Source organism: Poecilia mexicana, unplaced genomic scaffold (genome assembly GCF_051168715.1).
Source record: "Poecilia mexicana isolate PSO_F unplaced genomic scaffold, ASM5116871v1 scaffold_11, whole genome shotgun sequence".
NCBI lineage: Eukaryota > Metazoa > Chordata > Actinopteri > Cyprinodontiformes > Poeciliidae > Poecilia > Poecilia mexicana.
In genome coordinates, this window is record NW_028263380.1 from 24,250,839 (window position 1) to 24,268,109 (window position 17,271).

At 35.4% G+C, this 17,271-nt stretch overlaps 1 protein-coding gene across 1 annotated transcript in view; it reads right to left on the minus strand.

The window, feature by feature from the left end:
* The window catches only part of LOC106919625 (CCR4-NOT transcription complex subunit 3-like), a 29,463-nt gene extending 13,762 nt beyond the window's left edge, over positions 1 to 15,701 (minus strand). The window contains exons 1-7 of the mRNA XM_014990115.2: positions 15,136 to 15,701; positions 11,996 to 12,058; positions 7,380 to 7,447; positions 6,426 to 6,500; positions 4,320 to 4,409; positions 2,350 to 2,478; positions 1,454 to 1,549 (exon numbers count right to left, since the gene is read on the minus strand). Coding sequence (XP_014845601.2) covers positions 1,454 to 1,549; positions 2,350 to 2,478; positions 4,320 to 4,409; positions 6,426 to 6,500; positions 7,380 to 7,447; positions 11,996 to 12,020 — 483 coding nt within the window. The 5' untranslated portion in view covers positions 12,021 to 12,058; positions 15,136 to 15,701. The remainder of the gene's footprint in view (positions 1 to 1,453; positions 1,550 to 2,349; positions 2,479 to 4,319; positions 4,410 to 6,425; positions 6,501 to 7,379; positions 7,448 to 11,995; positions 12,059 to 15,135) is intronic.
* Between the last annotated feature and the right edge of the window lie 1,570 nt (positions 15,702 to 17,271).

Below are 17,271 nucleotides of genomic sequence, written 5' to 3' on the forward strand. Positions count from 1 at the left end.
ACGTGGGCTCTGTGTGCAAATAACAAACCGGCTAAATGGATATTATTAAAACACAAAAGCTCTTAAAAAACACTAAGGGGTGTTTGTTATTAGGCTGCATGGAGGAGGTAAGCAAAACCAAACTTCCTAACACATTTCATCTAAGCATGAAAATGGCACAGAAATCGTTTATTTTTTAAACCAATATTTGAGAATGAATTCAAAAATCCATTACTAATTTGATTTATTATTCTAAATCTAGGTCAAAATCTATATAACAAACTAAAACAAATGGACAGATGCAAAATTTAGACAAGTGGACACTGCATCAAGTCTTGAAATAAATATATTTTTCCATATTCTTTTTTTTTTCCCCTTACCAATTCCACCCTGGATAACTTCCAGACTCTGAAAATGAACAGGAACCGTGGAAGTCAAAGGGAAATCAAATTTAGACTCAAACTACATATGTTTCAGCAAGGTGTACGTGTAGTCTTAAAGGTCACTTCTAACAAACAAAATAACCTTTCTGAAATACTTGAAGACAGCCGAAGGCTAATAATTTACACACAGTGAGGGAGATGGACCTTCTAACCTCTAAAAATAGGCTCATAATCCTACAAAAAAAATGAGACACAACGTTAAAAAGTCCTCAAAATCGAAAGGATATTTTTTGGCTGAAGAGTGCTTTAATGCATGTTTAAGTAACTTTTTTTTTTACACTTTTCTAACATTATTCTCTGTTTTATTCTGTAAATCTTTTAACAAAAGCAGAGGAAATGTAAGTTTGAAGTGAAACATTTGATCAGCGTCGATGTTTATTTCCAACGTGTGTCTTCAACCAAAATCATCAGGAGTCAAACATTTGCTATAAATATTGTTCTTGTTTTTGTTCTTGATATTTTTGTCACTTAAGGACAAACTTGCATCAGCATTCAAGAACTCACTGATTTGATCCTTTCACCTATTTGATCCTTGCGTTTTGCCCAGCTTTGCTAACTGCACAAGAAACACACAAAATAAATCTTCCTGCTTCTCAATCTGAAACTTTCTGCACAGAAAAACAGGAGGGACTTTCAGGGAAAGTAACGTCTGCTGCACACTTTCATTTCACTGTCATTACAAATAAGCTCCTGTGACATATGAATATGAAGTATTCATTCTTAATTCAGAACTTGTAGGTTCTCTGAAAAGACTGCACTGCCACATCAGTAAGTTTCCGATAAATGAAGTCCCTGGGGAGGACTTTAAAGGGAAAGTTGGAGTCAGAGAGACTCGGTCAGTGAGGTTATCGTCGTTGGCCAGAGACAGAAGATGAAAGCAGGGTTCAATATCTGACCTCTCCGCCAAAAAAGAGACGGCGAGATAAAAGGAGGAGAGCTGTGGGGATGACAAGCCAACCGATCTGGAAGCAGCAGTGGGAGAGCAATGAAAGGGGAAAAAATGAATGATTCAGAAAGGGGAGCAGACTGACCTCCTTGTCTCCTTTCTTTTTTCTCGTCTGGACTGAAAGAGACTCCACTTCGCTCTCGAACTGGTCCACCTGCATGTTCAACGTGTCTATCGTGTTCTGAGATGAAAGAAGAGGAAAAGGTCAAACAACAGCATCAAATATTTTAAAAAATAGCAGATTTATTTCTTAATTCTGGGATTCTCTTGACATGATTTCATTGTTCAATGGAAATGATCGCTTTTCTTTGATCGCACAACACAGTTTTAAAATTTTCTATACAATTATTTAAAACAAATCTAACTACACTGTTAGGTGTTGATGACAATGAGGGAAAGATCTGGGAAAATTATAAACTATAATTATAAACTCATGAAAAAACTGAATAAATACATAATGAGCATTTACTTCTATTATAGATTCAATTTATTCATTAAGGGAATTCACAAAAAATACTATCTAAAGGCATTTTATGGGGCTGAGAAGCATAACGCCTGAGAATCAGCTTATTTACTGAAAATCCAATTAGAGCTTTTCATTAATAACAATCAAAATGTAAAGAGTAAATTATCAGGTAATCCAGTCAATGTCTATTTCATAAATAAGCTGCTCTGTAATTATTAGTTCTGCCCAGCAAACTAGAAACTCTTCATTTTTATTTCATGTAGTTTTGGTTCCTCTATTTATCATTTTCACTTCCATGTTTTAATCACTTTTAAGAATCTTTAGGGGAAAAACGTTCCATTGTGAGCAAAATGTGACTCCACCTATCCAATTACATTTATGCGGCTTTATGTCTTGTTCCTCACTTATCACATACTGGGGGAAATGAGGACAAATTAGGACTCGGCAGTTTGAACGAGTGAAACAGTTTTTCTCTGAAGGGTAAAGCCCAGCGGTCCGGTTGACCAGACGCTCACCGTCAGCCAGGTGCCGACCTCTTCCTTCTCCTTCTGCGCCGGGTCCACCTTCTGGATAAGGCCGAGTCCTTCTTTTGAGTACGCTTTTGTCTTGGTTTCTCTTTCAACTATTTTAAAACGCTCCATTTGCTGCAAGAAGATAAAACACAGAAAATGGATGAAGAGATAATTCCTGAAGAAAACCCCCCCCCCCCCCCCACAATATTAGACCTCTGGAAATTTAATAAAGCTTGTTTTCAATGATGTTGCATTCTTGAATTTCTTGAGCTAATACTGATTTTATATCAACACTAAATGGTTTTAATGCGTTTTTTCAACATTTCTAGGGTCTAATTGTTCAACTCATATATGGGGAATGTCTTTCTTAAACCACAGGAGAAGCAACATGTCACTGCACAACTTATCAAAAAAACTATTCACATTTGGATTTGTTGACACCTTATTAAGAGACTGTCACAAAAACCCTATGTTGCTGCCCCTTTGCAGTTGCATTTAAGCAAAACTTGACAGGCGCACTAACAATATTTTTGTACAAATCTAAAGAGTTATTAGCTATAAACTTGTTGATTTAGCCTGTAAGCCCTCTCAGCTATAACTTTATCAGTGCCTCATGTTTTCGTGTGATCCTGCAGTAGACCAAAGACGACGATAATATATTCTGTCCACTACACTGTATTTTTATATCAGCCGAGAAAACCATATGAAAAATAAATTATCAGTGTGGGGTTAGAATAAAAACCAAAACTCGAGTGTGACAGATGGAGCTCTGGCGAGTTGTCTCGCATGTAATCCATCTGAATAGTTATCATTGAAAGGTAAATGAGGCTCTGAGGCCCGACAGGCAAAGCAGCAACACTGAAGGCACAGTGTTAGCTATCTAACAAACTATCTTGTGCAATAATGAACATATTTTGGGAACAGATCTTTTAATCCATGTGCAAATGCTTCATTTGTCTTCTCATGCAAATCTAACATCTCAAACCAGAAGTAATTAATTTTTATGCCACTTGAGGGCAGCGGAAAAAGTCCATGAGACCACAAATGATAGTTTACAAAGTTGGAGATTTACAGATTTTAAAATAAAGCCAAGCTGATAATTTAAGTCAATATTAGCTCTACTTTTACTGCCACCTGATTAAAAAGAAACACATTGGTCTCTTCTTCTAAGCAAAGTTAGTTTACCATTAGTTCATAAAGCTTCCATTTGAATGAGATGGACGAGACATTTCAGGTCAAACTAACTGAAGTATTACAATATCACAATATTCCAGTCCAGGTTTTGGGTGTAATACACAGCAGTCACATGTGTCCTGGAGATGAGCTTTACAAGACTTTGGTTTGAGCTGAAGCAGAAAACAGAAGCTGAGGATGTGGCCGTCAGAAATAAACACAGCTACTTGTACAACATGAGAAAATGGAGAATTTTTTAATCATAGAGGGATTTAAGCATGTAGGATGTGAAGCTTCCAGCTGTAAAAAAAAAAAAAACTTATACAAACTCTGCACTCTTCACATAAAGATAAAATGTGGTAATTATATGTTTTCCCTCCAAAGACCTTGCCTTTTGAAAGGCTGCCACTGTAAATAAGAAATCTGTTCTTAATCAGTTTTTTTCCTGGTTAAATAAATTATGGTATTAAACACAGTTTGTTTCTTTTTGTTTTAAAGAAACAAACATTTGATACATTTGATAATGTTTTCCTCATTACTAAAAATGTATTTAATTTCTTTCTCTTAGTATTTTACTTAAAAATCAAGAATTTGTATATAAGCATAATATTACATTAAGCTAACACATTAAAATAAAGACTTATCAATTTTTACATGAAAAATACTAATTTAATTTGCTGATAAGCTCATCATTTCCATCTCCTATGTTCACATAGTAAAAAACTGTCAGTCAATTACAATTTTATTTTTCACTGCAACAACAGAGAGTTTTCATGCTCCCTCTTGGGGTTCCTACTCACCGTTTCTATGAGTTTGCGGTTCTCTATTAGCTGCCTTTTGTCTTTGATCTCGTTGGATGCCACCCACGTCTTAATCTGGTCTCGAAGGCGCTGCGGGATCATAGAGGAAGAAGACGATACAGAGGAACAGTGGAGGGAGGAAGAGTAGGATACAAAAACATTAGAGAACTTATTAATGCATGCAGAGACTTGTCTTAAACAGTCAGATGGCGAAGCTGATGCAGGCTTCGCTTGGAGTTTGGTCCTCATGACAACAGCAACAAAGCAGGGGACACACATATAAATCTGTATTTTAAGCTGAAGGAGATGAAATTCAACACACTGTGAGCGTCAGTAAACTCAGTCTGGTGTTCACAGAGTCACGTTAATCAGTTTTTCTCTCTACTTGCTGCTTGAAGTCAAATTAAGACACATTTATACAAGTTCACTCAGAAAAGATTAAAAAAGGCTGATAAAAGAGGATTTTAATCAAAAAAGGTAAACATTTTATTTTATAGTAAATAATTTGTAGCTTCAAACCAATTGAATATCTTTGTATTCTATTGACATTTTGACTGAGGAACAAAAAGATACACAATTTTTAAAACAGATTTCACTAAAATCTAAAAGTTTGCAGTGAGTTTTTTGAACAATCTGGTTTGTAAAATATCTCCAGTTCAGTGAAATTCAACAGAGTGCATCTGGTAAAAGGTGCTCTGAAGTTTCTCCACAAGTTATCAGATTAAAGTGCAGACTTTGATTAGGCCTTTGTATTACTTAAGTATACTTTAACTCATCCGACCACAACTACTCCTTTCACAACCCTTCATTATTTTCTACCTTTTAATATGTTACATTCTTTTTTCAAAGTTAACTCAAAGTTCTACGCAGAAATACCCCATTATGATCATTTTGTTTAAGATTTCTGCACATTTCTTAGAAAGAGGAAACCAAGAAATCACATTTACTCAAGTATTTACAACACACTGTTGATCCACCTTTGGCAGAAATTGCAGCCTGTAGCCTTTTTGAATGTGATGCTACAAGCTTAGCTCACATCACCAGGCAGTTTGGTCCGTTCTTTGCAGCACCCGGTTTTCTATTTTTAAGAAATTTTTCAAAAACTCAATGTTTTTCCCACACTGTTATAATGGAGCATTAATGTGCGGGTTTGGAAGAAAGGGTTTCATTTAATACAAGTTGGAATAAGGTCGTAACATAAACTGTGAAAAAGGTGCAGCACTGTGAATAGTTTCCGGATGCGCTGTGTGTCATGTAACAACACCTATCAGAAGCTGCTGACTATTGCCAGACATGCTGTTTGTATTCCTTGCTGATAGTGGAAAAATGAACACAAAATAACAGAGAAAGAGAAACAGCGGCTCATGTATTGACACAGGTGTCCAGAACAGTTTCCGTCTCTCATTGTTAACATGACAGCCTCACATTAGCACTCTCTCCTCTCACTGTTTCACAGACATGATGAGGAAAAATACAAAAAGAAATAAGGCTGTGAGACTAATAAAAAAAGTAATATATATATATATATATTTTTTTTTTTAAAGAGCCTTAATTATTTAATCCAGGAGCTTGTGAGGTGATCTTATCGCTGACTAACATTGTTTGTTTGTACATATGACCGCCCTGGACCTTTTGGATCAGTGATGACCAAGCTTATGACAACATGTGGGCGTCTGTGAAAGTAGAGAGGTGCTGCAGTTTCCATACGCCGGCCTGTGCAGCTCACACAACATTTGGAAACAAAAACGTTGGAGCACAAGTTTACCGAAATTGGCTGTTCTTCGACACCATGTTTTATGTTTCTGCTTTCCTGGTATCCTTAAATTACCAAACTAGTTTATTAGAAGAAAGTTGGGAAGATTAATGGCCCAGAAACATGTTCTTAAAGTTTCCACTCATGTGAACTTTACTCGTTCAAGGGGATTAAAGGTCTTGGCTGGAGAGAAAATGGCTCAATGTTTTAATCAAAAAGATCTTACACCAGGACGAAAAGTAATTTCTGCAACCATAACTTCTTAAAAGTGTTTTTTGGTTGACTCACTCAATTATTTAATTACCTTTAACAGCAACTTAGTTTAAGTGTTTCTAATGATTGCTTTATCATACCTGCAGCTTTTTAATCTCTTTCTTGAGGTCCGCTTCATATTTCTCCTTCTGGTTTGTATTGGCTGCGTTGTGAAGCTGCAAAGAAACAAAAGATGAAAGTTCAAGCAAGTACTGGCTAGCACAAATCAGAAATGCAATAAATAATGGCAATACACTTTTATCAGCAAGTCAGTAAAACGCTGCAGAGAACTAAATAACCTCTTTAGTTACTGATTACTCCAAAGTTACGGGATTTTGATTTGGAATCCTGCTTTTGGAGGAAATCTTATTTTTAGCTTTAAAATCTTATTTTCAGCACGGTTCTGTTAGAAAGACAAAAATAATTAATTACTTAAATGTTATTAAAAGGGAAAAATAGTTTTTCAGTAGCAAAACCGCCAACGACCAACTACAGCAAAAATAATTCCAAGACGTAATTAAGTCAAAAAAATAAACTGGGATCTCTTTTGCCAAACAAACCCAATTAATGACTTTCTGCCATCTTATTACATTTGCTATTTAAGTCTCTGCACATTTTTATTACTCCTGTAGGCAGCATGTGAATCTTTTTCAGGGGATGATAGCCTTTGTTAAACTACAAAGGCAGCAGCTCCTGATGAAAGTTTAAAAGTTTTTTTTTTTTTTTCTCATCATATTTACTGTCAAGTCAAAGCTCAAACTACAAAGGTTAAAAAACTGTAGGTAAATCTATCACTTTGTTGGCAGAGAATAAAAGGAAAGTATTTTAATTATTTTCTTTGAACAATTCTCACATGAAGATGTTTGCCAGTTTTATTCATAGATGAATCATAAAAATGTTTATTATCAGAATAAGTAGGAATATGTTTTAGATTTTTCTGACTATTTAAAAGCTTTATTAAACTAAAAACAGTCAGATTTGTGCATTTCCGGACATTTTCTATATTTCTAAACCAAATAATTGATTCATTTGTTGCTGTGCTAAAAATGTCTTACCTTTTGCCAAATGTCTTCAAACTGCTCCACTCCTTCCGCTACTTTTTTCAGACATCGATCTATTTCCCCTGAAAGAGAAAATAAAAAACAAACCATAAAAACACAACATGGTTGAGTTTAAAGAATATGAATTCCTTCTTATCTGCATAAAAACTGATGCTAATGTGTGTGCAAAGTGAAACTGTTTTTATCTGGTAAATTATTTGGTTCTTCAGAACCGATACTGTTTATTTACCCTACAGTCAAATTGCATAAAAAGTGAATAAAACAATTTTTCTGCAGTGAATAAATGAGACGCTCCCTGTCGGGCAGGTTTTCCCCAGCAGAGTTTCTCCTTTTTAAATGAGGTCATTGCAAAAAAAAAAAAAACAACTGCAACACATAAAAGCAATACGCTTACAAATTATAGCTGACATCTCATGAAATATGCATGTCATAAAAGGGTCCACAGTGCTTGAGTATTAAAGGTGACACTCATCCCCCAATCATACACAAGTATATATTGCTATGTTAAATATGAGTGTTTATGACAGACAGAAAAACGGATTAAAAACTGTCATTTTGAGACAAATAAGTTTACATTAGGCTTCTTTTGTCCCAAATGACTTATGTCAACTTTTGTCATGTGGATCTGATAATTCACTCACAATAAAACAAACAGGAAGGAGCTCAGATTAACTTAACTCTGCATCATTTGTGACAGCAGAACCCTTTTACATGCAAAGGATTTTTTATTTTATTTTATACAAGCAGTGGAAATTCCACTCTGTTCTCCATCAACTTATTTAATTAAATTTTTACTGAAATGACTATCAATATGAAAAAACTACAAACCAGTAAAAAAAAAACACGAGAAAAAAGAGCTAAATCAGCCATAAGATGCAAACTTATTTGTCACTTTCCACATGGAACAACTGTACTGCTATAGTTGTGGCATAATAACCTGTAATATTCACATGTTTAGAAGAATGTTGTGTCACAAATCTTTCTGTATTTTTGGGGGATCAGAAGTAAAATTTTTGGGTACCATTGATGTGATTAACAGTAAAGGTAAACAAATCAAATTTAAATCAATAACAACAAACTCATAAGTTCACTCAGTCAGTGAATGTTAGTTATTTCTCTGTTATTCATTATTTAAAAAATCAGTAAATGGCATGATGGTTATTTTCCTCTGGAGTTTTCCTCATGACTGAACCTATTCATGTTTATTTCTAGATTAATCTCATTATATTTGACATTCTGATTCCTCAGGCTTTTTCATTTGTAAATACAAATAATAAAGGATAATTTTATTGGTTTTTGTAAACTAGTAATTTGTACATTTAGTTCATACTTAAAGTGCAAATCTTTTGTTTAATTATGTTTAATGTTTTATTCATTTGCTGATTTTAGTTGTTTGATTAAAATCATGATAAGAATGACATTTATTCTTCCCACTGCACCAGCAGATTTCTCACATCTGTCACGTTGCTTTTGTCAGCAACCGTTTGTGAAAAGGTGAAAAGTTCAAAACATTAAAGCCTCATTATTGAAACACAAAAAGAGTCATTTGAGTAAAGAGACAAAAACAATGTAACAATTTATAATATGCATAATGAATATAAAATATAAATTCCATTTGTAAATTCCACTAATATAAATAGAGAATAGTCTGTAACTTACAAACTCAGATCTAAACACACAAATCTCCAATATTATATCAAAAACAAATGATAACATAAAAAACATTAAAGAGAGATGGAAATGACAAGTTCTAGGAATCTGCAGCACAAAGAAAATTCACTCCACCTTTTTAAACAGTGTCTCTAACATGAATTTATAGCTTTTATATAATTTCATGATATGTATTTGGTATTTCTTACAACTAAAAACAGGCAAATGAAGTAAAGACAGCTTGAAACAATTTGTCTGAATAAACTCCAGCTAAGGTCGGGGTTTAAACTGTCTTGATGTTCAGATACTTCAGAGGGGGGGTTATTTTTAGATGAAAGGCAGCCTCCTCTGTAATAATACATTACAATCTGAGAAGGCCAGAGCAGCACTGCTGCTAGATCATCTCTCCTTCAGGAGGACATTTTAGCAAATGTCCACATTTCTGTTTTGTTTTTAATATGACAGCTGCTCTTTGGGGAAAGCCACTGTGACAAACATGAAACAGAGAAGGACGTTGATCCCTGTCAAAAATGAACTTTTAGCCTGCAGTGACAACTATTGATTACATCAAAGAATGTTTCTGTAGGCCGTAGTGAAGCCTCTAGTTCTACTGTCTTCCTTAGAAAAGGTTTGAGTAGGTTTACAACACCTGTAGCTTCAGATGCATAGCCATCTATGCGCTGCAAACCTCCTCAGCTGACATCAACTTCATCTGTACTGTTTCAGTGTTTCATTCTTTTTTTTAAATGTAAGTGCTGAGAATAAGGGGAGAAGCAGTGAGAAGACCATTACGAATGGCATTTAAGGCCTATATCTCCACAGAAATGTACGAGCTTCATCCAGTCATCTGGTGAGAAATTAACACTTGACCGTGACAGACGCAAAAAAGCTATCTTGCTAGCTAGCTAGTATGCTAGCAGAGAGTTATGTCCTGTATCAAGTCACAGAACACAATGAAGATGTCTGAGAGCGACTCAGAGTTTTGCTTGATGGAAAAGTCCCGAGGGGGAAAAAAACAAAACACTGAACAACCTTTGTGTTTCACACAGTGAAGTTCATATCCACATTAAAAGCAGCATGCATTTCCCTTTGAAGGCAACAGCTGTTCACACAAAACTTTAGCCGCTTCAAATTGTCTGTTACATCATAGTAACTTAGTACAGCAAAGAACTGAGGAAAACATTATCCAACATTCAGTCTTCACAGATTTTGAAAAGACTAGGAGTTCACACTGACAGACCGGTTTCATCAGATTTTTGTTTCGCGACCGAAAGACTGAGGATAACACACCTAACAGCTGCGCCTGCCGAGGATCACAAGCTAACACTTCAAACTCACGAGGGCGGCAGTTTGAAGGCTAAACAAACATGCCAGTAGATGGCAATAATAGTAATATCCCAGAATTTCGATAGGATATCTACATAAAATGAATGAGAAGCTACATAACATACTTTAACATAAAAGTTAAAGTATTTTACTTTTTTTTTATTACTTTTTTTGTGATGCTCATTTATTTTTTTTAATATGAGGTTGTTAGTGGATTTTAGAATGGCTTTATTCTAAAAACATGATAATTTCTATCTAACAGACATTAATATGGATGTTGTGTCCAAAAATGTAGAATTTATGATAAATACTTTATACTAATTGACTGATATTTTACTCAGAAGTGGCTAAGGTTGCACAGAATTGTAAATCTGGGTCAATATCCAATATTTACTGATATTAGTTAATATTGTAATTTAGGGGTACAACAATAAATCAGCCCTAATTTCCTTCATTTTGGGAGATCTGCAAAAGGCCGATATTTACATGAGAAACCAATCTTATCCACAGATCTGCTATGTCTGAAAATTATCCACTGTCTCCTTTCATTCTGCCATGAGAGACCCCAACGTTGCCAACTTAATGGCTTTGTCAGTATATTTAGTTACTTTGACAAAAAAAAAACTGTATAAACAATTGCTAACCTAGAGTTTTCACTGTAAAATGGAAACTTAAGGCACATAAACCAAAAAAGCCAAAGGCATTAATTACTGCAATCTGTTTAAAATACTGAAATAGTTAATAAGACTTTTGTTGAGTTCCTTCCAATTATGCATTTTTTAAGTAGAAATGTTTTTTGTTTAGTTTTTTTTTCCATGTGAAAAAAATTTGTGCTGTATTGATATTAGAGGCAAATAGAATTAAAAATTTCTACTGATCTGTTCGTATCAACAATCCACAAGTCAAATATTGGATCATTCTCTAAATAGATCGACCACCAGCCTGTAGCTTGATGCATCTTTGCTTAAGTTTAATGAAAATTTAAAGCTTAGAGACATGTTTTTATGCACAAACACAGATATGTTTCAAGTTTGTCATTTTATGTTGAATTTCTAACTTTTCTGTGCTATAGAAATGTGAAATTATCGGGTCGGAAGAAGAAAAAAAATCAAAATCGGTACTGGCTTGGAAAATTCTGATCAGTGAATCTCTGCTTTGTTTTGTCAGGAAAAAAAGTCCATGTGCCACACCGAGCTCCGCTCCATCCAAGAACCTCCAACCTGGCAGTAAAGCAATCTTACACAACCCAGCAAACAACTTACTTGTGAGTGCATGTGATTTTTGTTTGCAAGGCCTGCGACTCTTTTAAAAATAAACAGTTACAGAAAACAGCCGGACCGAGCAGCGGTAGGTGTGATCACACAGGAAAAACATCCACACGCGATGTTGAACATTGGCTTCAACATTCTCACAGCAGTACACCTAAAGGTGCCATCAAATCATAATAAATTACAACCACGCCGCCTGGAAAGTGCTGCAGGGAGACCATAATAATTACGGTGGTATAATTTGTGGTATACCTCACCCAGCGGACACTTGATGGCACCACAACAAATCCTAACGCTTATCCGAGTCAACTCGGGTGTTTGGAAGGGCGCACAAACACACAGCAGAGCTCAGTCTGAAGGCCTCACCTTGAAGTTTCCTTTTATCGGCCATGACTGATGACTAAGATGATGTCTTCATGCCTTCTTTCACTGCAGGAAAAAAGAAACACAAGTTACTAGGAGAAACATTTTTGAGAAAGAAGTTGTTGTTTTTAATCACCAATAACTAGATTGTGATGAAAGTAAAAATGAAAAACATAATATATAAGCTGAGCAGAAACTAAAAGGGATGACTAGAACAAGTCAGCACACGACACGAATGGATTCTGATGGTTCACTTTGACACGTTTCAGTTGCCCTTTGGGCTCAGATCAGACGCATTCAAACTGTGGTACCAGAGGACTTTCAGGCACCAGAAAGGCCTCTGGAAACCAGTTGGATCTGATGGCTGGCGGTTCGTTTCTGGTCAAATCATCAGCGCTCCTGGTTTATCTTCTGGATGGGTGTTCGAAATTTTCTGTTTCTAGCACCCATGTAGCTTTTAAAACTATAGAACTGAAGGTGCATATTAATATTTCAATATTTTGAAATCTAGTCTTTCACATATTTTATTATGTGCATCATTATTGCACATTTGACACCAGATTTGGTTGAGATTTGCACAGAACATTTATGAAAACCTTCAAAGACTTTCTCAACCTGGTCTACATTGATGCTGACAAGATTTATAGTAAAAGATATTAAGCAGCTTCTTAAGTCTTAGTCTAATTTCTGTCTCAATAGATTTACTTTGTTGACCAGTAAATTAGTCGTTTCAACAAGGTTGTTTTTTTTATTTATCTGCCCCGTCTGAAATAGACGGGGCAGATAAATAAAGCAATAATAAATTAACATCCTAATGATTTCCTAAAGAAAGTAATCAGATGACAAGGCAAGACACTTAAGACAGACACACAGCGTGGATGCTGAAGGATCAGCTTTTCTTTCAGGCCTAACCAGCACTTAATGGAGCCTAGGAAGCCTTTCAAGAGTCAAAGAGTGCATTCCCCATGTTTCTACCAAAGTAACCTCACACCAGTTCTGATCCGTTTTCGTCACTGGGAGCAGCAGAAAATCTAAATGTCTGATCCACCCAATTTAAAGCAAATGAAAAGTAAAAACATTCTGTTCCAACAATAATAAAATGTCAGATTAGCATCAGAATAACACAATCTGACACTCTTGTTTTCCCACAGCTTATTTTGGTCACCCATCATGAAGTACAAATAGCATAAACACCTTAATTATAAAAGGTTCTAAAAATAATGCAGTTTTCAATTTATTTTGCAATTCAACATCTGAAAAGTCTTGCAAGCGTGTTTTCAGCACCATTTAGATACTTCTAAATACAATCCAGTATAAATTATAATCTAAAAAAATAGGAAAGACAAAGAAGAAGAAGCCATTTTAAGGGAAAGCCATAAGCAGTCCTGTTTGCAGCTTAGTGGAACCAGTTGATGTGTGAAAAACGGTGCTCTGTTCACATGAGATAATGATTAAATGTTTTGCCTTAGATGCAAAACAATATGTTTGGAGGAAAACTGACACGGCACATAACCCTGAACACGTAATCCCTGTGGAAGCATCATGCTGTGGGGAAAATTGGTCAGAGGTAATGGAAAGATGGAAGTCAGTCCTAGAAGAAAATCTGCTTGACAGCAGCAAAACACACATGACTAATCTAAACATACAGCCAGAGCTGCAACCATCAGCTTTGAAGTGGACATGAGTTTGGAGGAATGTTACAGATACTTTTACAATTACACCTGAGCGTTTCTTCATATTCTGTAAAAATGTATCATCAGTCTCAGCTAAATATTACAAAAGCATTCCTTAATGTCTAATTGGCATCTGGGGAGAGAAGCGACGGCTTGCTGGAGGAGCTGCAGCGGACGACGAAGGGAGCCGCTTACAAAAACTTCTCAGAATGTGAAGTGTTTGTCCTTTTCTACTCTGTTCTCACATCTGATAGGAGACAGTGAGATATGGGGAGTCAAGGAGACAAACAGAGGACGTATGAATAGCGATTTAGAGAGCTTTTTATTTGATTAGTGTAATAAAATATTTGGAAGTTAGTTTAATGCATTAATCGGTTTCCCTACATAACAAAAAAGTGTAAATAAATCTAAAGAATAAACACATGCTTTGGTAATTATCAAATAATCTCCAAATGAAGTATGCCAAAGCTTCCAAACAAAGAAAACTTTTGCTAAACCACACCTATGGTTGAATTTCTTTTATAAATTAAATTTTTTGGGAGTATTTCAAATTTTTATTCTAAGATATCATACTGAACTATGCATGAATGTTGTTCAGCAGAAACACAGCTGCTGGATTTATGAGTCTGAGAAAAAGCAACCAACACACCACTTTTTGTAAATGTCATCAGAAGAAATTTTCCAGTCTGCAAAAATTACTTCTTTATAAATTATGTTTTGCATAAAGAGGGGTTAAAGTGGGATTTACAAATACATTTCTGAACTAGAGTTTTTTTTAAAGTAGCATGGTTTCCAATACAGAAGCTTAACAGTTTCAGTGTGAACTAAAGTTTCTATGGAATATGCATTTGTATTTCTACACAATCGACATAGAGATTGTTGTCTACATTGAAGTTGTTTTCATAAACAACCCGATTCGCAGCTCGCTTTAGTTTTTGAACATCAACATCAGCCTGAAACACATCGTGCTGACTTTGAGTTAACTTTTTTCAAGCAGGTGCAAACCGCTGTCCTGGAAACACACATTCACTCACCTGCTGAGTCTAAACACGACCTGACTCCATATTTAATAACTATTCAGGTATTAAAAAGCTGCACGTCTCTGCGGACTTGCACAACCAAAAAGTGCATCGCCTGATTTCACAAGCGGGGGTGAAGAGCGTTTGCTAGCCCGGGATGTTTATAAACAATGCGGGCATCACCAGCGCAAACAGCAGCCTCGGAGCGACATCATCCAGGCGAACACACTTCCAAAACAAACTCAAGTTCTTATTTCACCCGCGCATTTTCGGAATAAGTTTAAGTTTTCTGCTTTAAAAGCAACAACACTGAGTCTAAGTTGTTAGTCAGTGAGACCAGCAGCTTCCCACCGGCTGCGCTGTTTGATGTGGGAGACTCAGTTTGGAAACGGGAAAGAGGAGCAGAGAAGGCACCTAAATCCATATTCCTCAACTTCTGCTTTTAATTTACCTGCGTTTTTCCGTGTTGAGATTGAGTTCCTCTGTCGGTAAGCTCCAACAAATCCTCAGAACTTCAATATTAAGGCTTAGTTTTTAAAATAAATTTGTCAATTCTTCTCGCTAAACAATCACCCCGCACATCCAAGATGGCTACCAGGAACACCTCCTCCTCCTCGGATGCCCTGGCGGCCACGAGTCCCGCCCCTTTCAACTGTGATTGGGCAACATCCACTGACTCTCTGCTTCTATTGGTTCAACATAGCCGTCTGTCGGGGCAGTGTGCTTTAACTACTTCCAGGCTGACTTGGGCTATGATTGGATCGTTTGGAGAGGTTAAAGGGTAACCAAGCCGTAGGTTTACATGGGAAATGGAGTTTTGTTATGGTGTTATTTTCAGCTTTTCAGTAATCTTGGAAAATACCACATTTATGTTGGACCACATTCAATTTTATTATGAAAATTTGTCAGTGAACTCCGGTGACTTGGTAATCATTATTGTAATCTTCATACAACTAAGAAATGAGCAACCTACATTTTTTTACAAGTTAGATAGCTACTGTTAACTATGATAATTGCTGACAAATCATATAAAGTTGGGATAAATGTGTGGCTACATGAAGTTCTAATAAAAGCTTTATGTATGTTTCATGCTTTGTTTATTGTTTACTTTTTATTTTTGAAGGCCTTGCCTTGTTTGGTTCTTTTTTATTAAGTAACAATTTCTATATAAAAAAAAGTTTAAGTTGCTTTAGCGAGCCATCTATTAACTCTATATGTTCTTTTATTTTAAAAGCACCAATGAAGTTTGTAAATATTGTGTTATATTTTTGTAGAATTGTAATTTTTAAATTATAATTTTTTTCAGCTTTTCCCATTTAATCTATGAATATCAATCATATTTCCACTGTACAAAATGGGTTGGGGTAAGTTGTGTTATTCAGTGTAAAGTCACCTTTAACTTTGAATACTGAGGAAAAAGTAAGTTCATCAATGTCAGTTGCAACTTCCTCTTGATAACATATTCTGATAACTTGCAAAATAAGGTTTTAGATTTAGTTTTAAAAATGTGGACATAAATTCTCTTACCCTTAAAATCAGCTCCTGATTCCTAATAATTCAAACGTCAAAGTTGGCATGCTTTCTCCCTCTGATGGCTGGATTTTATTGTGATCAATGAAAAAAAGCCATTTATTGATTAGACTTTAAAAGCTTCAATAGGCTGCAGGCTACTGTGCTGCTGATGTCCTTTGTTTGTGGAAGCTGACGCTCTCCATGCTGCACCATGTTATACTGCACTTCCACAATGTGAAAATGTGATTTGACATTTTACATATTTACAATGTGAAATTTAAAATGGTTAGTTTGCAAGTTCACACAACACAAGGAGGACAGCTATGAGAAAAAACAATCAATTTTCAGATTCCTTGACAATTTTTATGCTTCAGGTATGAAATTATGAAGTTGGTGTCTTCCATAGCTGTGCCAATGAAAACTTTGGGATATGCTTTAAACGTCTGCAAAAATTGAAACTGCCAGCTTATCAAATCATAAATATTTGATAAGCTGGCAGAATTATCCATGGAAATGCAAGGTTTGTCCCAATTTTGTTTTATTAAAAACACAATTGGATAAAACAAGAGAGAGAATAATTTTAAACTCATTAGTGACACTGACACCAACTTTGGTTATTGCAGCATTTGCTGAGTTAATTTCCGTGAGTCAAAACCATCTGAACACATCTTCATTGAGAATATAATCTTGGAAACAAAACAAAACAAAGGAAAAAGATGTTTGACTTGTGATCATTATTTTAATAAAACAAAATGTAAAAAAAAAGGCAAAAAATGTTCAAATAAAGTACAGAACACAGTAGAAAAAAGAAAGAGAAAAAAATGATAAAATTTCTCACTGTTCTTTTTTGAAATGCCATCAAAGAAACGTTCTGGCATCACTTCCCTGAACAGACTGAGGATTCATCAATATCATTCTATTACCACTGTTCATAGCTGCTTTTTTTCCAGTCTGCTGGAACATCCCCCCCCCCTCTTTCTTTGTTCATTTTGATTTTACTTTTCTGATTGTAAATCCAATTTCCTGCTACAAAACTACATGTCCTATTCATTACAGAATTCCTTCTTTCATGGAA